Source organism: Carassius carassius, chromosome 16 (assembly GCF_963082965.1).
Source record: "Carassius carassius chromosome 16, fCarCar2.1, whole genome shotgun sequence".
Taxonomy (NCBI): domain Eukaryota; kingdom Metazoa; phylum Chordata; class Actinopteri; order Cypriniformes; family Cyprinidae; genus Carassius; species Carassius carassius.
This window is the reverse complement of record NC_081770.1, coordinates 29033156-29058419: the sequence shown is the minus strand read 5'-3', so window position 1 is coordinate 29058419 and position 25264 is coordinate 29033156. Positions and strand designations below refer to the sequence as shown.

General features: G+C 36.2%; 1 protein-coding gene across 2 annotated transcripts in view; it reads left to right on the top strand.

Annotated features, from left to right (window-relative positions):
* The window catches only part of LOC132160087 (metabotropic glutamate receptor 7-like), a 205469-nt gene that overhangs the window by 135639 nt on the left and 44566 nt on the right, over window positions 1–25264 (top strand). For both annotated transcript variants that reach the window (XM_059569796.1, XM_059569795.1), the window contains exon 8: window positions 22305–23240. In XM_059569796.1, coding sequence (XP_059425779.1) covers window positions 22305–23240 — 936 coding nt within the window. The remainder of the gene's footprint in view (window positions 1–22304; window positions 23241–25264) is intronic.

Sequence of the window (25264 nt, the reverse complement as noted above, 5' to 3'; positions counted from 1 at the left end):
GGAGCTGCAGGGAATCAGCGTCTCTCCTCACTGTTGTCTCGCAGCAAAGGCGTCCTTGCTTTTGGCATCATTTCCGAAAGTGTCAAGTGATGTTTTTTCCTCACTTTCTGGGCACTTTCAGACAGCCATGAAAGGTCATGTTGCAAGGAGCTGTACTGGGAACGCTAATACTGAATGCACACCTACTGACTCTTATCGGATGCTAGCAGGAGACAACAGCAGGTTGTTGGGTTTATCCTTCTTCCTTAGTGAGCCTGCGATAAAAGCCCAAGTTGAATCCATTCCCAGAATCACACTGCAGTTGGTTATTATTGAATTCATAAGGATGTGCTGTGGAAAAGAGCTCTAATGTGTTTTTCTTTTTTTTTTGCTTGCTGCAGAGGAATTAATATTTAATGACATTATGCAATCTTGATTTGCCTAGGATTTACATTTTCGTAAAAAGCTCAGAATTTTAAAACAGGAAGCTGGCTTGCTTCTGCAAACAGCTTTGGTGCATCACAGTTTTTACGTCAAGGAACTTTCTACCTGCGGATTGGCACACAGCTTATTCTTTTCGGTTCTCAAGATTTCTTGACGTAACGTTTCAGTGAGTGCAGAAATAAGCTACAAATGAGCAGATCCAATTCCTATACCTCCGTGTGACATGTTTCCACCAACTTGTCTGCTGCGTGACATGAAATAATCACAGCTGATTGGAGGATGTTGGGTCATGAGCCAAATGTTGGACCAATGAGATGTGACTGTGGGCGGGGCTCGACTGTTGATCTTACTAAGTGTTGCATTGATGAGTCAGATAAAAGGCGTCGTGAAAAGTCACACAGACGCTTCCAGAGACGTTGACCTTTGGGAGCTGGTCGCACATCCTTCAATTAAAATGTCTTTTTTTAGGTTTTATAAACCAGCAAAATTCATGTTATGCAGGCAAAAAACAAACAAACAAACAAAAAAAGTTTGTGTTAATTTAAGCAAGCATCTTGGTCCCACTTTATATTAGGTGTCTTTAATTAATATGTACTATCAAAATAATGAATTGCTAGGTACAGTGTATCTGTTGTGTTCATGTTGAATTGATGCTATTGAGGTGGGATAGGTTAAGGTTAGGGACAGATTTGGTGATTTGTGTAGGGAGGTTTAGGTGCGAGTTAATCCTAACTGAAATAGTTAACTACATGCAAGTATTTATTTATCTTTTTTTTCATATTAATGCAAAACATGCATGCATGCAATAAGTGCATTATATCTATTGATTAATTTAGATGTAAGTATATGGTATTTGAAGACACATTATATAAAGTGGGTCCAATATTTCTATAAATGGTTATTCTGGAATTTTACTTCTGTCTACTTCTACTAAAGTCAGTAATTTCACAGTGATAGATCTTTTGAGAAATTTTGATATTGGTTTCTGATTGAGCGTCTTTGATATGATTCATGCAATTTTATCAAGCAGGACATTTTTTTTTTGTTCTCTTTTTAAAGTGAGATAAAATATCGCAGCATTTTCATAACCATTCCCAATACTTTTTGATATGTTTGTTCAAGGAACTTTTCTTATTTATACACTACTGTTCAGAAGTGTAGGGTTTGTTATTTTATTATTATTTTTTTTAAGAAAAAATAAAGAATGAAAATAATACTTCTGTTGAGCAAAGGTGACAGCAAATATATTTAATGTTTCGAAATATTTCAATTATAAGGCTGATTTCTGATTTTGAAGACTGTAGTAATGATGTTGAAAATTCTGCTTTTTTTATCACAAAAATAAATTCTATATTCATATATATATTTTAAATTTTATATATATATATATATATATATATATATATATATATATATATATATATATATATATTATGTTGCAATACAAAACAGTTATTTCCAATTGTAATAACATTTCACAATATTGCTGCTTTTACTGTATTTTTCATCAAATAATTGCAGCCTTGGGGAGCAGATAAGCCTACTTTTAAAAACATTACAAAATTTTACAGACATCAACGTTTTGAATGCAATTGTATATTATAATACTTTAGGGGAAAGAACAAAACAAAAAACTTAGACTTATGTTAAAAAAATTAATATGGACATGGTAAGACATGGCAAGTTCATGGTCACTTGTATTAATGTTATAGAAGAAATCTAATAACATTTAAAGTTTAATATTTTATGTGGTATGGAGACACTTGTTGGGTATATATTTAAACTTTGGGGAAGCTTGCTAACGCCAAGCTAGCCACGATGAAACGTCTGCTACATCCCCACAACTCTGCGTCGAGTTGATTGTGTGCCAGAATAGAGGATTGATGCATTCACTGCCAAACCTTCGTCACAATAGACTGAATAAGGGCCGGCAATCCAAGATGAAAACATGGGAATCAAAGGCTTGGTAGACTTCATTCAGTTCACACTAAATTAATGGACGGTATTTAAACAAATTGAACATCAAGCGTGACATATAAAGGAGCATTGTTTGAAAACAAAACCGCTCACCCATTCTTCATTTTTAATTAGCTTATCATTGGATACTTTCCCTAATACCAACAGGGTATAATTATGCACTTCCCCGGAGTTTCAAACTTTGATTAGTCTGGGAGAATTGAGCCTATAGCCGATGAGCTAATTGTGTCTGTCTCGGGGACAGAGCAAGTGCGTCTTCTGTCACTTGAGGGATTACGCTTGCACTTTATTGGGCTGTGAGTCACCCTGAATATCTTTTGCCATCACATTTTTTTTTCCCATTGTCTTCTAATAGTTATGTCTTCTAAATCAGTCGGTCATCATTGCAAATTAAACCTGGCAGGGTGAAAGCTAAAAGCACTGCATTACTCTGTCTGCACTTTATGCTGCTCATTATATGGCTACTTAGAATTTTTTTATACATGCCCAGGCCAATTATACAGTTTAATTTTTACCTAAGATATATCTGACTTCAATATTCCAGTTATTTGGGTCTGGCTCATTTAAAGGCTAAAATTAAGTAGTTAAGTAGTCTATATATGTTATAAATATTTTGAAATCCTTTTTGTCATGTGGTGCAAAAACAAACATATGAAAATAAATTGTATCATGTGGACACTCATAACCATCCATGATGTAAGCTTGTCGTATGACTTGATGGTTACACCACATGACATTTAGAATTAATAAATTAAAAAGTTTGATAGACACTTTTATAGTTTTATCTTTTTTTATGACATTTCTTATGACATTTTTCTGAGTCATTAAAATAAACCTTTTCAAAACACCAACGATGTATGTTTATAAAATAGAAAAAGAAACTATATATATATATATATATAATTGTTTTTAATTCTTAATTTTTTATTTACTTTTTTGCATAATTGTTTTCTTTTTACTGTTTTTGTTTTGTTTTATGGTTACACCACATGGCATTGAATTAAGACTTTTCATTAAATTTTATAAAAAAAAAAAATTTTAAACGTCATTTATATTTTACTTTAAAAAATAAATAAATAAATAATAATAATAATTAATTAATGATTTGGTTTCGTATTGTTGTAATTAATAAAAAAAATTGTAAAGATTTCACAGCAAAAAATACACTTGAACTATGGACTGAAGAGAGACCATTGTACAATTAGTAAAAAGCCTTTTACTAGCTAAAACAACAGGTACAGCAGGTTTTTCAGATCATGTTGATCATGTAGTTAGAAATCAGTATATCGAATATGATACAATATGCTTTATAGGGTTAAAACTATAGTTTTACTATAGATTATAGGTATAGAACTATACATTTTCCTTTATTTTGCTGTTGTTAACACCACAGATGTTCTTGTCAAAACTTTTTGTTGAATAAAATATCAGTTTGTTAAATTAGCTTTAGCCCTCAGTGTCTAACAACAAACTGCAGCCTCCTAGCAAAAAGCAGATGAGCGTCTGTAAATGTAAAATGTTGCCTCCAGCGTTCAAAACCCAAACCAGCATGAGCTGAGAAAGAATGAAAGATGCTAATTCCTGTTTCGTAACTGGATCCATTAAGCTTGTACTCATTAAGCAAAAGAACAGAGATTCATGGAGAAACTATCATAAGGCATTTTCATAGTCACACCCCTTCAATCATGCCATGTTGCGCTAATATGCTCTGCATATTTCTTCAGTTGCACCCGCGTGTCGAGGGACCTGCTAAAAGAGGGGTCTTCCTCCACGGTAGTTAATTATCGTAGCAAGCACTTGAACGAGGAAGCTCTTGAGCGTATGCGAGGTGTCAGATCAAATGTGCAATGTGAACTGACAAGAAGGCACTGTTGAGAAAGCACCGTGTGACAAGCCAGAGACAATTACCACAGCTGACTTTTTTAGCGCACTCATAACAACGCCAACTATCACCACGCCTCTCATTAGCACAACCAGAGTAATTAGCATTGTCAGAACGCTTCCCAAACGAATCTGCATCCCGTTTATCGCTGAGTGTGTTGAGGAAGAGGAGGTGTGCTGAAGAAAAACTGAAGAAACCAACCACAAAGAAAGATAAAGAGTTACATCAAGGATCCATAGCAATGGGACAATTAAACTCTGGTTACACCACATGACATTTTTTGAGTCAATACACTAAAACTTTTCATTAAAATTGTTTTTTTATATAAATACATATAATTTTAAAAGTTTCATTAAAATTTCATTACATTTCATTAAAACATACTGTACATTATCAGTGTTTTATATACTGTGTTTTATACTTTTTATTTATTGATTGATTGATTTTTGTGTTTTTGAGTGATTGCTCATTACTACTTGGTTACACTGCATGACATCTTTTATCTTTAGACCCATTCAGTTAATATAAATTAAAATGTCAAAAAATACGTTTTTCAAAACATCCATGATGAACCATCTTTAATTATGTTTTATTACTTGATGGTTACACCACATTAAATTTTGAGACATTCAATTAAAGTTTATTAAAATGTTTAAACGTTTTTACACATCCATGATGTGTCGTTGAAAAACATCATTTATAACTTTACCATTTAAAATATTTATAAATGTAATAAATAATTTAAATATTTAATAACTATTTCTTGTTATTTGATGGTCACACCACATGGCATTTTTAGAGTCATTAAATAAATTAATTAATTAAAATAAAGTTTTTTTTTCTTCAAAACATCCATAATGTCTCTAAATAAATAAATAAGTGTTTCAACACATCCACAATGTATGTATAGACAAGAAGGCAGTTTTGAGAAACTGCGGACAGTTTTGCGTATTCATAATGACACCAAGTATCGCCATGCCTCTCATTAGCACAACTGGGCTAACGTAATTAGCTTTGTCACACCGCTTCCCACTCTCAAACGAATCTGCATCACATTTATCGCTGAGTGTGTTGAAGAGGAGGTGAGCTGATGAACAACTGAAGAAACCAACCATACCGAAGGCTAAAGAGTTACATCTCATCCGGTATCCATGGCAACAGGGCTGTTAAATTCATTAGGATTTGCCACACTGCGCTTAATTACGAGCAATAGGAGAGAGTACAGCCCCCAAAGTCCATGAAGGCAGGTCGGAAAATTGCTTTGGGTGGGGAGCAGATATCAAGCTAATTACTCTTACCCCTTCCACCCCAGATGTGCGAACATTAGCGCAACGCTAACATCGCTAGTTCACCACGTGGAATAAATAGATGAGCCCCATTTGTTTCCAGAATCGACGGCTGTCTGAATCGCACAGAGTCAAAGTTGCAAACCTTGACCACAAATGTGCCGCAGTGGACACATTTATGCATGCAGTGTATGAGTGGAGGAAAGCAAAAGAAAGCAAGCCAGAGAGCTTTAATTCTTGGTTTCTAAGCAACTAGAGAGACTGCTTGGCACCTTGCGGAAAACACTCTGAAACCTCTATTGTGTGCGAGTTACTTCACACAATATCTCAATGGCTGGAGACGGTTTGTTTGGAGCTGCAGTTGTTGACTTTTTAAAATATTTTTGACTGTGAGATTGCACTGGTATTTTAAAGAGGATTGGTTTTGGTGATCTACAATACAAATAGCTGTAATCTATACTTCTGTTATGGTTTAATAAACCTTCCTTGTTGATAGTTTCATCCCTAACTGACAGTATGTAACATGGTACAATGATACCCTCTGATCATTCAACCCAAATATTCCCACAGAGTTGCAATAAAGCATGTGAGCCGTATCTAGAGATTGGAATGCATTAGAAAGCACATACTGTAGCAACACAATGCAAACTACTGTAAACACCTTGAAAAATCCAGTGCATTGTTGTAGCAATTGTTGATGTTGTCTTTGCAATGTGGTGGTGAGTATTGCATGGGCAAGTTTTGTTATTCTTTTCATTCTTATTCACCTGGCCCAAACTTTGCCAAATGTATTTATTTTTAATGCCAAATAGGCGCATATTACTAATTTACTCTTTAAATAACAAAACAGTATATATTAAGCCATTGACTTAAGACCAGGTCTTTGTTGGTCAGTGATGAAGTCTATTTCAGTTGCCTCAAAATAGCAATGCCTCAACAATGTACCTGAGCACTCCTCGTCAGACCAGCACGCCCATGGGTGCACAAATGGGCGCAAATGCATTTGCTATTTAAACAACGTGGCGCAGGATGTAAAAATTGGCTGTGTCGAGCTGAAACTAGCAAAAAACACATGATTTGCGCCGGGTGTATGATAGGGCCCTTAGTGATATTTATCAAATAGTAAATCACCACATTTGTAGAAAATACTTTTTACTATGAACATGTCCTCTCACATGCATTCAGGGTGTAAGGAAAATGTTATTTGTTACTTGATGGTTAAAACAGTCCATTGAAAAAAGGCTGTTTATGGGCAAAAAACACGTTTTCTTTAGCAAATGTTCAGATTTTGTTAATGTAATGCAAAATCATTATGTCTTACTGTGTGCACTCGGCAAGTGTATTGTATGTAGGGAATTGAAGAATATTTAGAGTTCTTGGTCAAGGTTGCATGATTTTTTTCCCCCACTTCAGCAGTGAATGCACCCAGTTATTGCATGTCATTCACATATTTATTTTATATTATTATTTACCTGTCTGTTTTGCGGGATGTTCTCTGCCGGGCAAACATTAGGTCTGCCTTTCACCCTCAGGCTAACGTTATTTAAGTTGTCACCCCACCTATGACGCCGGTCTGCCCACCGACATGATTTATTGACAAGTGTGCTTGACACACAATTTAAATGCAGGGAAGGAAAGCAAAGGCCTGGTTGGGCCCGATAAGAGAAGGAGGCTCTGGGAATAATGAGGGTCCTTCTTCACCTCCTCCCTGCATCACTAAATACACTCCGGACCAGCTTTCCATTCGGCCACGGCACTCCTGGCACAGTGGGACATGAACCGAGATATTCGGCCAAGCATGAAAAGGACGAGAATTTGAGAACAGAAGAACAGCCATGGGACAAAACACTGCAGTTCTAAAAGTCACACACAACCTGATACCTCGATGGAAGTGTGTTTAACCGCAGATGTGCTTAACACAGTGTGTTTAGATTGTGCATTTATTATGGTGCTAATGATTTTTGATGTGAAGGTCATTTAGGATGTGTTTGTCAGTGCAGATATACTGTAGTTCAATAATTTACTCACAAGTCGTTCCAATCCCAAACAACTATTCCTATTGTCATATTATTGTTGTATTATTGTAATCACAGTTAATCACATTGTTATGCAGAAAAAATAAAATAAAATCAAAAGTAGTGTATTGTGCACTTATTTTTCATTTAAAAGAAGGCTTACTGCTATATGAAAAAAAAAATTGTAATAGCATTTGGTTTTCAAACATTTTAACCTTCTGGAGTCAATTAACGCGTATACGCGTTATGAAGCATTTTCTCCTGATAACCCCCGAAAAGAACTTAAATTACACTTTCAGTTTTGATTGTACAGATAAGAGCAATACATCAATCGAATCTGTAAAGGGTCTACTTTTTTGTATAAAGACATAATAACAACAGAACTTTGTGCATTTATAAAATAAAGATAACAAACAAAGTGTGCTGTTTGCAGCCTTTGTCTGCGCTGATCTTCATCTACAAACACGTCATTAAAATGAACTGTAACTCAGTGAATACTAAACAAAGTTACATGAGAGATATATCTATAGAAAGCCTGACATGTCTACTTTTAAACTAAACAAGTGCTGCCGAAAACAAATATTATGTGATAAAGTAATTCATACAAAAACAACGTGATGTCCGTTTTTCATGTCTCCCTTCATTATCTTCTAATGCGACCACACATTAATAAATGAATGAATAAAGTCACACAGATCGGCTGGTCTATGGTAATACAGTATATAAGGCAGATGTCATAACATTGCTGTCTTGCCGCCAGCCAATCGCTGCATTGCTGATCGTGGTTTCGAGTATCGACACATAGCCCCTTTTAAACCAACCCATGAATGCACAATTATCTCAGATAACTTAATCCAGCCATACTTCATCAACAACATGTGCGTTCGAAGAACTGAATTAGCCAGATCCTGATTAGCGCGATGATATCATCTTGGATGTGATGTTTCATCTCAGATGTAATAAGCGATGTACGAAGAACAGACCCCTGGCCAGCGTAGCAATAGTGGATCAACCAATAGCATACGTTTTGGGCGTGGCTATTTGTATGCCTAAACAATGAAAGATGGGGAAGTGTTTACAAACAGGAAACCAGTTTATAAACAATCATTCTTTATCTCCGTTTGGTGGCACACGCTTCAGATCTGCTGAAATGTGTCCGTGTTAACTCAAATTCTATGGTAGTCAACAAATGCTCAACTAAATTGGTTCAGGGACAAAAACGCTGAGAGTCTGTCCCTGCTAGATTGAAGCCTGGCAGGTTTTTTCATCATCTTGTACTTTCTAAGTATTTTACATTTAAAATGTGTAGTGAGACAGCTAATCAGTAAAATCTGGGAACCTCGTGTTGTTTGCGCTTCGAAAAAGCAGAGGCAATCTGTCGCCGAGGGACAAGTAATTGACTTCTGTTGTACCAGTGTCAGGACTGCTGTAGTTAGTTTGAGTTTCTCAATCTCTCAGACGACAATTTCCCAATGACCCTAAATGGCCTTCCTTCATGACTGCTTGCTAGCCACTAATCCCCAATGTTCGCTGTACTGCGAGCTATGATAGCAGATGATACTAGATCTGATTCGCCCAGAGGTAGAGATTGCTCTTTAAAGAGAACTGTAGCTCGAAAAATTAAGTGTGGGGATTTGGCTGGTTCACTCGTAACTTTGTTTTGGACCTTTCTTGAACAAGAAAGGAGGCCTAGATGAAAGAACTCAAGCTAGCGGAAAAATTAATTACCGGTTGTCAGAATAAGTTCGAAGCTGAGGTTTAAAAAGTGCTTCGACCTCGGGTTGAGGGTTGTAATGTATTCCTAGTTCTGCTTTGAGTCAGGTTGTTTGACTGGAAAACAGCTTTAATGATAATGCAACATATTTTGGCAAAAAAAATAAAAAATAAAAAACCATCTCCTCTCTGCTAGACTGCTAGCTTGATGGCTCAAAGTTTTTCAGCTGTGAACTTATTTATTGTTGCACTTTCAGATTAGTTTTATTTTTGAACACTACTTTTGAATTTACATTTCATTTTACTTTCAGAGGGTCTTTACGCAACACCATTTTCAACTAAAAACAGAAAACATTTTTGACCATTTATTTACATGACAACAGCATTTTGTTTAGATTAAGAAAATTATTTTTAATTATTTTAATTATTGTTATTCTTTTTTTATTACTATTTAGTTCAGAAGTTATTTAGCTATCCATTTTAGCTCTAAGTTAAAGTGTTTGTATACCCAAAAAGGAATATTCTGTCATTAACTACTCCATGCCAACCTGTCCTCCAACCAATACGCTCGTATAGGTCGTTTGTCCAAATCCCTGAAATACGACCCATAAGAGCGTATCCTACAATTGCGCCCCTACCGGCAAAACGTCGTTTTCATATTAATGTTTTGTATTCTTTTATTTGCACTCTGGTTTGTGTTTCGTGTAGCTCAGTTGGTAGATTATTGCGTCATACCTTGATATGTAATCATGCTATCATGGGTTCGATCCCAGGGAACGGATATGCACGAAAATGTATATGCTCAATAAATCATAATTTAGCATGATTTCTGTGAGGGTTAGGTTTAGGGGTGGGGTTAGGTGTGGTCATTCGAACGAATAAGCCACCTAGTTAAATATGTAGGAAATACTGTGAGATAGGTGTAAAAAGCCCACACATTGCATTTAAATAAACGTACGTTTTGATTGGTAATGACGTGATACGTCATTTCATGACGACAGACGCAACGCGATACTGTCATTATTTTTACGCCCGCTAGAGGGCGCTTAACTTTAAAATGTAAATATAGGTCGTAATAAGGTGCTTGCACAAACGACCTATATGGTCGTTTTTTGTTGGAGGACAGGCTCCTCCATGCTGTTCCAAACCCTTTGTTTATCTTCGGAACACAGATTAAGATATTTTAATGAAATCTGAGAGCTTTCTGACCCTGCATGGACAGCAATACAAGTGACATGATTTATGGCCCAGTTAGGTTATGATACTGTTGTAAATGGGAGTCAAAGCCTGACCTGGAAGAGAAGAAATCATTGAATGAAAAGTTATCTTAGTTTAGTTTGTTTTTGTGAAAAGTGGGGACATCCCATAGGCGTAATGGCTTTTATACTGTACAAACTGTATATTCTATGGCCCTCATTCTGTATGATTTATAAGCGTTTTGAAAAATGGGGACGTGGGTTATGTCCTCATAAGTCACCCTCTCCTTGTAATACCTGTGTCATACCCATGTCATTATACAGATATGTCACAAAAACAAGAGCACACACACACACACACACACACACACACGCATACTTAAAGGGTTAGTTCACCCAAAAATGAAAATTAGTTTCACTGACCCCTGGGGTATCCTAGGTGTGTATGACTTTCTTCTTTCAGATGAATCCGTCGGAGTTATATAAAAAAATTGTCTTTGTTCTTTCAAGCTCTATCATTACAGTCAGAGGGTGTTGCAGTGCTTCAGTCCAAAAGAAGTTAAATAAAAAGTGACCATCTATTAAGCAAGATTAAGGTAATAATTATATTTTTAATATGGATATTTTTCTTACAAAAATGCATCGATTCTCTACAGGAGGCCTTTGTTCACCCACCGGAGCCGTGTGAGACACTTTTCTTTTCATGGATGGGCACTTTTTATTTCACTTCTTTTGGACTGAAGCAATACAACACCCACTGACTACAATAGTAGCACTTGGAAGAGGCAGAAATATTTAATATAACTCCGACTGGATTCATCTGAAAGAAGAAAGACATATACACTTAGGATGCCTCTGGATGAGAAAACACAGTCTAATTTGAACTAACACTTTAAGCATTCACAGCCTTTGCTCAATACTTTGTGAAGCACCTTTGGCACCAATTACATCCTCAATTATTTTTTTTTACGATGCGACAAGCTTTGATCATCCAAATTTGGCAAGTATCTGCCATTCTTCTCCTCATCTCTTCACCTCTCAAGCTCTGCCAGGTTGGATGGGGGCAGATGCACACTTTCAGGTTTCTCCAGAAATATTTGATTGGGTTCAAGCCCAGGCTGTGGCTGGGCCACTAAAGGACATTCACAGAGTTATCTATAAGCCACTCTTGCTGTGTGATTAAGTTCATTGAGTTCCTCAGATCCTGCCACTGAAAAACAGCCCCATGGCATTAGGCTGTCACCAGCACACTTTACTTTTGGGATGGTACTCTGCAGGTGCAACATGATGCTTAGAACTGAAGTTCATCAAACCAGATAATCTTGTGTTTCTCACAGTCTGATGGTCCTTTAGGTGCTTCTTTTGCATATTCCAATTGTCTTTTCATGTTTCTTCGCTGAGGATAAGATTAAGTTTGGTCACAACGACATAAACCCCAGAACAGTGAAGTTTTGTAGTGATGTTTGTCCTTCTGCAGGATTCTCCCATCTGCATATATGATAATGTAGCTCAACTAGAGGGGCGATCAGGTTTTCAAACTACAATAAACTTAAATACAAAGTTCTTAAATACAAAATACAAGATATAATTGTATATAATATATATATGATTTTATTTATTTATTTTATTTATGCCAAATTTAATTACAAACTTGACTTGGGATCAGTTATAGGCACGGTTTTGACGAATGTTCAAAGGATCCATCAAACCATAACAGTTATCGAAACTGTATTTTTGAAATCCTATGACTTGGCCTGATGATATGCACTTCAAAGCATTGATTCAAAACCACTTGCTTTGATTAGCTAGCTTCATCACTAGCTTCAGTTTGGATTTCAAAACATATCTGTAGCTTTGTGTTTTAGCTTGCTTTAAATTAAATCTGTTTTCATGTAAGTTTTAGTTTATATGAAAACCGTGTCTCAGAGGAGTGTGTGGTATCGTCCTGTAGACGACACGGCTGAGGGAGTAATTCTCAGGTTCTCTTCTCAAATGTGACATCATCTGAGCGAATGTGCTTCAATAATTTAAAGCAGCACTGCTGTCTCTGTTCCATCAGAGAGATATTTGGTGTTCTGGGTAAATAATTGATTCTGCTCCGACTGTTGCTCCTGGCAAGCCGATCTCATGAGGACGTGGATGTGTGCGTTTTTCATCTTTGCATGGATTATGCTTTAGCATCTGATATCATGCTAGCTTGATTAATGGAGCTAATGAAAATGAGCAGAGGTTTAAGACTCGTTAAAGTGTGGATATTTGTGCATAGTCATTGCACACATGTTCATGTACAGTATGTGCCAGAAAGCATTGGAAATAAATTTGAATTGCAGTAAAAAACAAACAACAACAACAACAAAAAACAATGCAGGGTTGTTACTTTAATGGTGTAGAATTAGAATTAAATTGTTCGTTTTTATTAAGATTCAGTATGAATTACCCATAAACACTGTAAGCTTACTAGGTTTTGAAATGTAGCAAAAAAAGCATCCTTATAGTCATGTAAGTCATGTAAGATTTAATACGTTGCTAAGCTAAATGTGTGACATTCTAAGACCGTCCCAAATTGAACCCTAAACCCTTGTGGTTTTCCTCTGTATCCACACTTTTCATGATGTAATGCTGCTTTGACTGTTGGGTGGAAGTCTGCCGTGGAGCTCGCAGAAGTGTGTATCAAGAATGCATAGCAGCCGCAAAGGGGGCACCCACGAGCACCCTTCAGAAAGCTCAAATGAATAAATGGAACACCATATATGGTCTTGTGGACTTAACTGACACACTGTAAGAATAATATTACATTAGTACAACTCAAATATGCCTAAAATGGGCTTAAAATATATAAATTTACACAAAATAGGGCCTAAAATGTGTAAAAAAAAATAATAATAATAATACAAATAAAAAAGAAAACATATGGCATACACAGTTATTGCATAAACTAGTTTGTAATCACAACTAACTATTTTGTAAACATTTCAACTATTCACTTTTATGTGTGTGTGTGTGTGCTTTCATTTATAGTTTTGTTTGTAGTTTTGCTTTGTTGTTTTTCCACCTTTTGTTTGTTTTTGTTTTGGCTTTTTTGTTTTGTGTTTGGTGTGTTTTGTTTTTGCCTTTTTGTTTTGTTTTTCTAATTGTCTTTTTTATCATTATTTATGCCTTTTTGTCTTTTATTTTTTATTTTAGTTTTTGTGGATGCTTTTTTTTTTGCTATATGCTTTCCATGGTGGAAGAACATTTCTTAGTCATTTTTGTTTCTCATTTTGTAGATTAAAATGGAGCCATTTCTTAAAATTAATTAAGGAGGGAGGATCACTACATAGTTGCATGAGAGAGTTGGATAGAAAACGATAGCAAGAAAGGAGATAAGATTGTACAAGGAATTTCAAATAAGATTCAGAGACCATGAACAAGAAAAAAAGTCCTCTCATTCTTTCATGTGCCTTTCCACCGCGACCCCCAGATGGGATTCAGTCGCTAAATTAACTGTGCTGTCTTTCTGCTTTGTTTGGGAGGCAGAATGCTGGCCGTGTTCAATCAGTCAGGCTCCAGAGTGCGTCACCTGGATTAATGTGGCTTTTCATTGTGGCATCTCCAGGTGTCAGTCCAGCATTCACAGTGTTGCCACAGAAATAGCGAAATACTCTGCGGTCCTGAAAGCAAACATGACCCAATAATAGCCAGGTGTAATAGAATGATTCCCCAGCATTAATTGTCTCTAGCTGTCCTCTGAAGAAGCCATCAATACCCAGGTTTTTGGTTATAGCTTTTGTTTTTGGTCAAACTATCCCTGATTTTTTAGCAGGGATTTATTTTGCATTGGTTTAATGAAGCATAAACATTTAGATCAGTGGTTCCCAAACCTGGTCCTGGAGGCACTGCACGTTTTGTATGTCTCCTTAATCAAACACACTTGATTCAGGTCATCAGCTCATTAGTAGAGACTCCAAGACCTGAAACTGCATGTCAGAGACAGAAGACATGCAAAATGTGTAGTGTTGGGGTGCCTTTAGGACCAGGGTTGGGAACCACTGATTTAGATCACAGTGCTTTCTTAAAGGGCTGGTCCATCCAAAAAGGCATTATTTTTACATTTTGAATATGTTTTTTTATCCAAAGTGACTTACAATTGGGGAATACAGTAGGTAGACAACCAAAATGACTATTACCGTTAGGGTTACTTTAAAAACATTGTAGGCTGCAGTCTAATGCATCAAAAAAAAAAAAAAAAAAATCATTATAATTACACAATTTCTGTATGTTGTATTAAGGGGTTTTCATTTCAACCTACAGGCTGAAGTTTTTGAAATAAAAATCCTGACCTTTGCCGTTAGTCCTCTGTACAATGCTGCATGTTTATTCTGACTTACACCATAAAAAGAAATAAATAAAAACTTATAAAAAATAAGGTGATAAATCAAGATTAATAGGCTAAAACTGCCACATGAAAAATGCCTAAAAAACATAGGATATTGACTGTTGAGTGTTATAGGCAAGGCCTAGTTCTAACACATATTTTGTCACTATAGTCACATTAATGTCACAAATGAAAGGCTTGAAACTTAGATTTAATAAAATTTGCTGGTGTACTGTATTTCAGCAGGTCACATATACTTATTAGTTATCTGGCCCTTTTTAACACATTTATTCCCTATATACAGAGCCCATGACATGCCCAATATTATGTCCATTAATTAAGAAATGTATCACTTTTTATTGTTCCTCAGTATTACTTAAATGTTTTAAAATAATAATTAAACCATTTTTACAACTTAATACAACAATACAACTTAACACAATAAAACAGCCCCTGATTCACAGCATTCATTTCCAGACACAGAAATCAGGTATAGCCCTGCACGGGCCTCAGGCCTAAGCCCTATAGCCGGCCCTTGGTCCACAGCAGTACCCTCAGCCTGAGTCCGACCAGAGCCTGTCTTTTTTTCTCCCTCTCTCTCGCTTCCTAATTACACAGCTGCAGTTACAGCCATTAAAATAATTCAGTTTGTTTTTAATTGCAAAGTTATATTTCTTATTGTTGCATTATTAATTTTTGTTTGTCAAATTCAAGTTTGTTTGTTTGTTTGTTGGTTTTTGTTTTTTGATGACCAAGCAGATAGCGGCAGACAGCTGAGTTGATCACGTAAATCATGGAACTATAAATGTTCTACCATCATTTTTTTGTGTGCACTCACAATGTCAACAAAACATTGTGCTTTTGTAAAATAGAGAAAACTAAATGGATGTGCTTTTTGCCATCTGTGTCTCTATGAACAGGAACCCATGGAGCTTGGGCTGAACTGCTAGGGTCTAAAATCAGGTGCAGTTTAGCTTCGCAGTGTCTGAAAGTGATGGTATACTGTATATTTACAGCAAGCTACATAATACATGCCAGACTGAACACATGAAGGGCTAATAATGACAGAAAGATGAAAGACAGTAAGATGTTAAACTGTCCCGAGACTTCATTTTTACTTTCATTATTGGGCAATTCCAGCATTACAGAATGATAATTCCCACAGAATGTATTAATTAGCAATATATTTCTTTATATTTTTCTAAATCCCTGAAAATAGAGTCCAGACATCAGAAAAGTATCTGTCTATTAATGTGTTTTAGATTTTATAAATGACAAAAAATACACCAGTTTTTGGGAGACAACATATTAATAGACTTTCTGTGATTTACAATGGACAAACCAGAATCAACAATATCTGCAGAATGGAGAAGGGTTGACCATTCCCAAAACATAAAATATTAATTTTATTTCAGTTTTCGTTTTTTTAATAGGAAAAAACTATGCTTAGGATGTTATGGACTGTTCTAAATGCAAAACTTATGCAAACGCGTATAAAATGCTTTAAAAACTTTATCAAAGAAGTTTTGAGAGGGTATTTAATAGGACTGCCCCCCCTCCCCCCCACTTAAGATTTTTCTAGTTACTAGTACTTGTTCTTTTAATTCATTATTCAACCGATTGCATGTTTATATTAAATTATCATTTATAATCTATAATGAGCCTTAATATAGCCTATTCATGGTGCTGACTGTCTTCTCCACAGTACTGGACGTGCCTTTAGAGAGAAATGCAGTCTTCATACAGATTACATAATCAGGGAGTATTTGCTTTTTTTTTGGAATTGGTTCATTTAAAAAGTAGACATTTTAAGCTTTCTGTATATTTCTCATGTATGTGAGGTACCCACATTTGAAGTTATTTTATAATCAGGAAAACAATTTAAGTGATCATGCGGGCGCCTCCCTGTTATGCATGCACATAAATAATTTTTCTGCACAAATGCTTGAATATGAATAGTAATAGAACACATTTATTTTAGCTTAACACTGCAGTATGGTATCAACAATAAATCTTCACAAGTTATAACCTTCTAAATTGAAGGTTATTAGAGGTTTTAAAATGATCTAAAGGGCAATACCGCTCCAATTCGATGATCATTAGTGTTCATGATCAAGATTAAACAGATGTCGCAGTCATAAACTTGTTTTAATAAATCGCTTATGCATTAAGTAATAAAGACACAAATCAAATTAAGTAAATATTTTTTGTACAAATAATTAGCCTATAAAATGCTGATAACATAAGATAAATATGATTAAGATTGCAGTTTCAATTTTGCATATGCATATCAAAGTCAATATTTTTTTTTACATGCAATGATACAAAATAAAACTAAACAAGAACAAGAATAAATGATGTAACCCCACATCACATCTCTTAAGCGTTGCACTCCAACAACCAAATCTTGCACTGCATGAATAGCGCAGATAGCGACACAATTAAGCTATGTGAAACCCATAAAAGGTTTAAATAAGATAATACTGATGATGATTATGACATTTAAAAGAGCTTTGATGATTTGTCCTTCATTACACCTGTGCATTTCTGACCCACACAGCACATGCAGACTTGAACAATTTCTAAAATGTTATTAGAATGAATTCATTTCTAAAATGTTATGACATGGCAACCTGAAACAGATCACAGCAGTATAGAGTAAATTGTTGCCAGGTTTAATTTAGGTTAGGCCTAAATAATGGGAGCGAAATCATACAGTACCTCATGTTTTACTGAAATAAAGAAAATAATTCAGAAAATATGCAACAATTCCTTAGTGAACAGATATCTTTTTCCCACCTAGTTCTCAGTCAAAATAAAGGAGAGGTTATGAATAACGAAGTAGGCATATGTGTGTGAGAAAAATACATGTTTTATTAAAGGAATATTAAAATATGAATTCAAAATGTATTTGTGACAAATATTAAGTAATGTGAGAATACTAACATTTAGCATATTAATTTATGTACAGGCTACTACTTTTAATGTTCTGATGCCAAAGTAAACAACCATTTCTTTAAGGTAATATAACACGTTTCATATTATATAAATAGTGCTGCACTCCTGTTAAATGTTTATGGTTGTAATTCTTAGCTTAGCGTAAATATAAGCACAGGCTCATTGATTTATCCTCTTTGAATTTGTTCTAAATGAGAACGCACATGACTTTATAATTACTACATTTTCATCTGTGAATATTAAATATTAAAAAAAAAAATAAAAGAAAATATTTTCTGTGACATCAAATGTGGCACAATGGAGAGGCAAAGCTGACGGTTATTTGTGAAAATGCATTTTGAAGCATTTACTTGATAACTTGTGGTCAAAGTGCCACTCAGCGTTCAAAATCTGCAGATTTTTATTTTATTTTATTGTATTATTATTATTATTAATATTATTATTTAGGATGCGTGTCAAAAGAGATGAGTTTTCAGCTGTTGCTTGAAAATTGTCAGGTAGTCAGCATTCCGGATAGAATGGTGAATGGCAATGTTCTGGAAAGTGATTTTAAGTCTCTCTGTGATGGTACCATGAGGCATCGCTCACTAGTGGATCTCAGACTTCTGGAGGGGATGAAGATTCATAATTGTGAGTGGAAGTAGGTGGGTGCTGAGCCTGTGGCTGCTCTATATGCATGCATCACTGTCTTGAACCTGATGCGAGCCACAACCAGAAGCCAGTTCCAGGAGATAAAAAGAGGTGTAAAATGGGCTCTTTTGTGCTCATTGAAGAGCACAAGTCATGCTGCTGCATTCTGAATCATTTGTAGAGGTTTGATTGTGCTTGATGGAAGTCCAGCCAGAAGATCATTTGCAGTAGTCTAGTCTAGAACTGACAAGGGGCTGGACATGAAGTTGTTTAGCATGCTCTGTTAGAAAGGGCCTGATCTTTCTGATGTTGTGCATTGCAAACCTGCAAGATTGAGCAGTCTTTGCAATGTGCTCTTTGAAGCTCAGCTGGTCAACAAAAATTACAACAATATTTCTGACCGAAGTTGATGGGGTAGTTGTAGAAGTACCAAGCTGTATGGTGAAATCATACAGTATAGCTGGAATGGCTTGGAAAACAAGAAGCTCAGTCTTTGCCAGTCTTTGTTCTTTCATCCATGCCGAGATGTCCGCCAGGCAGCCTGAGATCCATGCAGCTACCATTGGATCTGGTTTAAAAGGAGAGATAGAGCTGTGTGTCATCAGAATAGCAATTGTAGGAGAAGCCGTGTGCCTGTATGATGTTACACAGTGATGTAGTGTATATGGAGAAGAGGAGGGGTCCAAGAACTGATCCCTGTGGAACCCCAGTGACCAGTTGATGTGCTTTTGATACCCCCAGTCCACCGTGAAAGACCAACCGGTGAGTTAGGATTCAAACCAGTGAAGTGGAATCCCTGTGATGCCCAGGAATGAAAGGGCGAACAGGAGGATCTGATGATTGACAGTGTCAAAAGCAGCAGACAGATCCAGCAGAATAAGAACTGATGATTTAGAATCAGCTTTTGCAATCTGCGCTCTTTCCATGACTGACAGTAAATCAGTGTCATTTGAATGGCCACTCCTAAAACCTGACTGGCTAGTATCCAGTTTGTTGTTCTGTGAAAGAAGCAATGATACTTGGTTGAAAACAACTTGTTTGAGGGGTTTTCACTATGAATGGAAGGAGAGAGACAGGTACGTAGCTATCTGTAAGTGAAGTGTTTAATGTAGGTTTTTTGAGCAGTGGGGTTACCCGAGGCTGCTTGAATGCAGTGGGGAAAGTGCCTGTGAGGAGAGATGTGTTGATGATGTGTTTAAGTGCTGGTAAAAGTGTATGAGAGATTGCCTGGAGGAGGTGTGAGGGGATTAGGTCTAGAGGGCATGTTCTAGGATGGCTGGAGAGGAGAAGTTCTGATACTTCTGCCTCAGTGAGGGGACAGAAGAAGAAGATGGGAGATTTAGCAGAGGGTGTGGTTGGTTTGAAGTGCTGTTAGTGTGGGGCTGAGAATTGACTTCTGATTGTTCTGGTTTTGTCTGTGAAGAATGTGGCAAAATGATCAGCTGCTATAGAAGTGGTGGGAGGTGGTGGAGGGGGACAGAGAACTGAATTGAATGTTTTGAAGAGAATACGTTTGTCTGGAGCGCTGTTGATCTTGTAGTAGAAGTATTAAGATTTGGCAGTATGGATGAAAGCAAAGACTGATACATATTCAGGTCAGACTTTGTGAAAGCAAATGCTGATTTATTTCTCCACTAAATCCAAACCTGCAATCATTGTGAAGTTATAAGAGATTAAAACTTGTTGTTCTTCAGTGCTCTTTTATTATGTGATGTGATTTATTCACGCATTCCAAAAAGTGGCATTTCCCACATTTCTCTCACCACCTTCTTATTGCCTGTTTTCAATTAAATGTGGCCATCTCCATGGTGATTGTTGCCACGAAGGGCTAAAAGAAATCATTGGTAATCACGCTGCAATCAGCAATGTTTGAATGAAAGGCATGAAATTCAAAGTGCATATTAACGGAGGTATAAGGGAGTGGACGGAAAGCAATAAGCAGGCTCAGAATAATGAAATTATATTTTCTTCCCTATGATCACACTTAAAAGCATTTACGCCCTTTCATGGGTCCACATAATTAACTTGGTAATGTAAAAAACAGTGGCATGTTGGTTGTGTTGCTCTTAAACTATTTATTTTAAAATTGCAATATAGATTTTTGAATACTTCAAAGCTGTACATGTCTTTGAAATACACAACCAGTCAAATATATTTTAAAAGACTAATTGACATTGACACAGTCATGAGAGTCTGCAAAGATCCTCTCTGATGTAATTTCCTGTTTTATTTGTTTGTGTTTGTGTGTGTGTGTGTGTGTGTGTGTGTGTGAGAGAGAGAGAGAGAGAGAGAGAGAAGGGAGTTATGTGTATGTGTTTTTGTTTTGTGTTCTTTGCTTTTATAATGTTGTTTTGGTGTGCGTGTTGTGTTTTTGTTTTGTTGCTCTGTGCAAAAACAACCCAAAACAAAAAAGAAAAAAAACAACAACAAAAGAAAAAACCAAACAAGAAACAACAAAATAAAACAAAAACACACTAAAAACAACACAATAGAACACAAAACAAAACATGACAACAAAATAAAACAAATACCAACAAAACACATTATATACAGTACAGACCAAAAGTTTGGACACACCTTCTCATTCAAAGAGTTTTCTTTATTTTCATGACTATGAAAATTGTAGATTCACACTGAAGGCATCAAAACTATAAATTAATACATGTGGAACTATATATGGAATTATATACATAACAAAAAAGTGTGAAACAGCTGAAAATATGTCATATTGTAGGTTCTTCAAAGTAGCCACCTTTTGCTTTGATTACTGCTTTGCACACTCTTGGCATTCTCTTGATGAGCTTCAAGAGGTAGTCACCTGAAATGGTCTTCCAACAGTCTTGAAGGAGTTCCCCGAGAGATGCTTAGCACTTGTTGGCCCTTTTGCCTTCAGTCTGCGGTCCAGCTCACCCCTAAACCATCTCGATTGGGTTCAGGTCCGGTGACTGTGGAGGCCAGGTCATCTGGCGCAGCACCCCATCACTCTCCTTCTTGGTCAAATAGCCCTTGATGCCTTCAGTGTGACTCTACAATTTTCATAGTCATGAAAATAAAGAAAACTCTTTGAATGAGAAGGTGTGTCCAAACTTTTGGTCTGTACTGTATATAATGTGTTTTGTTGGTATTTGTTTTATTTTGTTGTCATGTTTTGTTTTGTGTTCTATTGTGTTGTTTTTAGTGTGTTTTTGTTTTATTTTGTTGTTTCTTGTTTTGTTTTTTTCTTTTGTTGTTGTTTTTTTTTCTTTTATGTTTTGGGTTGTTTTTGTTTCGGTTTAATTTTATTTTTTGATTTGTGTGTTGTTTTTTGTATTGTATTGTTGTCAGATGTGTTTTGTGTTGTTTTTGTTATATTTTATTGTTTTGTGTTGATTTGCTTATTATTGTTTTGTTATTATATGATTGTTGTGTATTATAATTTTTTGTGTAATGTTGTTTTTGCGCTTTTTGTTCTTTGTATTTTATATTGTTGTATTTTTTTGTGTGTGTGTGTGTTTTGTGTTTTATGTTGTGCTCTTCTAGTTTCTAGTATTTTGTTTTAGTTTGTGTTTTGTTCCTTGTGTGTTTCTTAATGTGGTTCGAATGACATTATATAAGCACTGAAGCAGTTTTGTTAAAATATATTTTTTTAAAGATTTATTTTCATTCATTGTACTGACATTTATTTTTCCTTTTATCCACCAAAAAAAAAAAAAAAAAAAAAACATAAAATTCAATTTAAATTCAGAAATGTCAAACTTATTATTAGAGCCGTGTATTTGAGCCAATGCATATAATGAATTTAATTTATGTATGTTTGTAAAAAAATATAGTAGAGTGAAAAAATGTCATTGTCATTAACCTAAATGCTTATTTGTGTCCATTTCTTTGTAGATTGATGAGATGCAGTGGCCCAACGGTGAGATGGAAATACCCAGCTCGGTCTGCAGTCTGCCCTGTAAGACGGGGGAACGCAAGAAGATGGTGAAAGGCATGCCGTGCTGCTGGCACTGTGAGCCCTGCGATGGCTACCAGTACCAGTATGACGAGACGTCCTGCAAACTCTGCACTTACAATATGCGTCCGAACGGCAACCGGACAGGGTGCCAGCCCATCCCAATTGTCAAGTTGGAGTGGCATTCACCCTGGGCTGTCATTCCCGTCTTCTTGGCTATGCTCGGCATCATTGCCACCATCTTTGTTATGGCAACATTCATCCGCTACAATGACACCCCAATCGTACGAGCATCTGGGAGGGAGCTCAGCTATGTTCTGCTGACAGGGATATTCCTGTGTTATATCATCACGTTTGTAATGATCGCCACTCCGGACATTGCCGTTTGCTCCTTCAGGCGAATCTTCCTTGGGTTAGGAATGTGTATTAGCTACGCAGCGCTCCTCACTAAGACCAATCGAATTTACCGTATCTTCGAGGAAGGGAAGAAGTCAGTAAGTCCACCGAAACTGATCAGCCCGACTTCTCAGTTAGCCATCACGTCCAGCCTCATCTCCGTCCAGCTCTTAGGGGTCCTCATATGGTTCGGAGTGGATCCTCCGAACACCATAATCGATTACGACGAGCAGAAGACCATAAACCCCGACAAGGCCCGAGGGGTTCTCAAGTGTGACATTACGGACCTTCAGATCATTTGCTCTCTAGGATACAGCATCTTGCTGATGGTAACATGTACGGTTTATGCCATCAAGACGCGAGGCGTTCCGGAGAACTTCAACGAAGCCAAACCCATCGGCTTCACCATGTACACCACCTGCATTGTGTGGCTTGCCTTCATTCCCATTTTCTTTGGGACGGCACAGTCTGCGGAAAAGGTAATGTTAGTCTTAGTACTTTTTACAGACAGATGTTTTGAAAAATGTTGCAGCTTTTCCATACATTGACAATGAAGTGGCTCTGAAATGGTTGCTTCCCACACTGTACAATGTAATAAGTTAGTAGTGTTAAGTAGTGTAGCCGTAACATGGCCGCAGCAGGCACAGTGATATCATGCAGTCCCTGAAAATAGTTCGGAGACCTGCTGAATGGATAAAAAAAAAAAAAACAGTAAAAGTAAAATTGGTAACTCTGGGGGAGAATGAGCCTATTCCCAAAAAAGTAGAGTGTTCCTTTAAGTACAGCTTACTTGAATCCATTTAGTTTAATAACTTTCTGTGCTTAAACATTGAGATAACTTGTTTAAACTTAGTAAGGTTCATAAACGTATTTAAAACAAGCTAATTTCACTTAATTTTATTAGTAAGATCATCAGTTAAATTTTACAGTGCATTTGTGATAGTTATTTGGCGCAAATTCTTTTATTTTAAATGAACATTCCAGTTGATCCAGTTCGCAAATCAGATATGTTGACTAATATTAATTTGTATCTGTAACATTTTATTTTATGTTATTAGTTGATTTTTATTTTACTGTTCGTTGCTGAGGCAGCATTTCCTTTTTTGAGCTTGTTACCTAAATAAATCATTAATTAAAACACGTAGTATTTGCTAATCCCAAATTTGACAGAGATGTTGTAGGATCTGTTATCAGACATCAAGTAAAATTACCATTTATTTATTTATTTTTGTTTAGTTGTGTTTTGTATTGACATTGTTTTTTTTGGGGGGGGGGGGGGGGTTGAGTATGTTGTGTTTTTTGTTGTTGTTGTTGTTGTTGTTTGTACATTTGTTTTATTTTTTTTTATCTTCTGTTTTAGTTTTTGTTTCTTGCATGTTTCTGACTATTCGTTGACCCAGATTACAAAGTTCATTTGTTTTTACTTTAATTTAATTAAATTATTATTTTTACATACAGTGAAGCAGTTAAGTTAAAATATTCCACTGGCTGACATATCTTGCATGGGAATTGTGTACATACATTATATATATATATATATATATATACACAATTCCCATGCAAGATCTGTCAGCCAGTGGAATCACTTTCCGTGTGGGATTGAATCTTGCACAATAAAGTGAAGGAAAAATGAACTCTTTTATTTGTAGGCACCTTTTTCTTCATGAAAACCTGATTTGTGTCTTTTTAGTCTAGGCAATTGAAAGCGTATAGGTCTAAGTATCACCCCTTCTTTCATTTACTTTTGCCCTTTTTTGGGGGTGTGAATATTTTACTCTCTATAATTCCCTTCAAGGCAGCTAAGAGTCTAACCCTCCGCATGCATGGTTTTCCACTCAATTTCAAATCCATTTGCAGGCTGATGTTGCCGTAATGGCTCTATTTTGTAATACCTGTTTGCAAGCTGCAGGCAATCTAGACTCCAGCTTTTGTACCTCTAAGATCATCCATTTTTCATCCCTTCCTGAAGAAATGAAAAATTATATTTCATCACAGGGAGAGGGTTGCCATCTCAAGGAACGGAAGGACAAATAGGTATTAATAGCACAGTTAAGGATCAGAATCAATGTCCCACAACAATCTTTTAAAAGACATTTCATTAGCATAAGGACATCTGCTCATTATCTGCATACGAGACGAATGGCTCAGCTTTTTTCTGCTCAGTGCCGGTACTGAAAAGCAATTATCTAAATAATAGAGCAAGCTGATTTGAGCATGTACCAACGCCAGATACCATGATGGGCTGTGACACCAAAACATTTATATTTATTAGGAACTTTTAATTATGTTTCTAAGAACACAGTGGATGTTGTTTTATGCCTTGGTAAGAATGCTACGGAGCACAACAGTCAGCTTTTGGAAGTCCCATCCATTCGATCCAGGGAAACTTTTTAGCAGTTACGTTCAAGCCTTTAAATACAGAAGTACCTTCAGCTACCTCAGATTGTATGCTTCTGTAGGAGCCCCAAGTCATTGTGATTTAAATTTTTTTTTTACAAAAAAA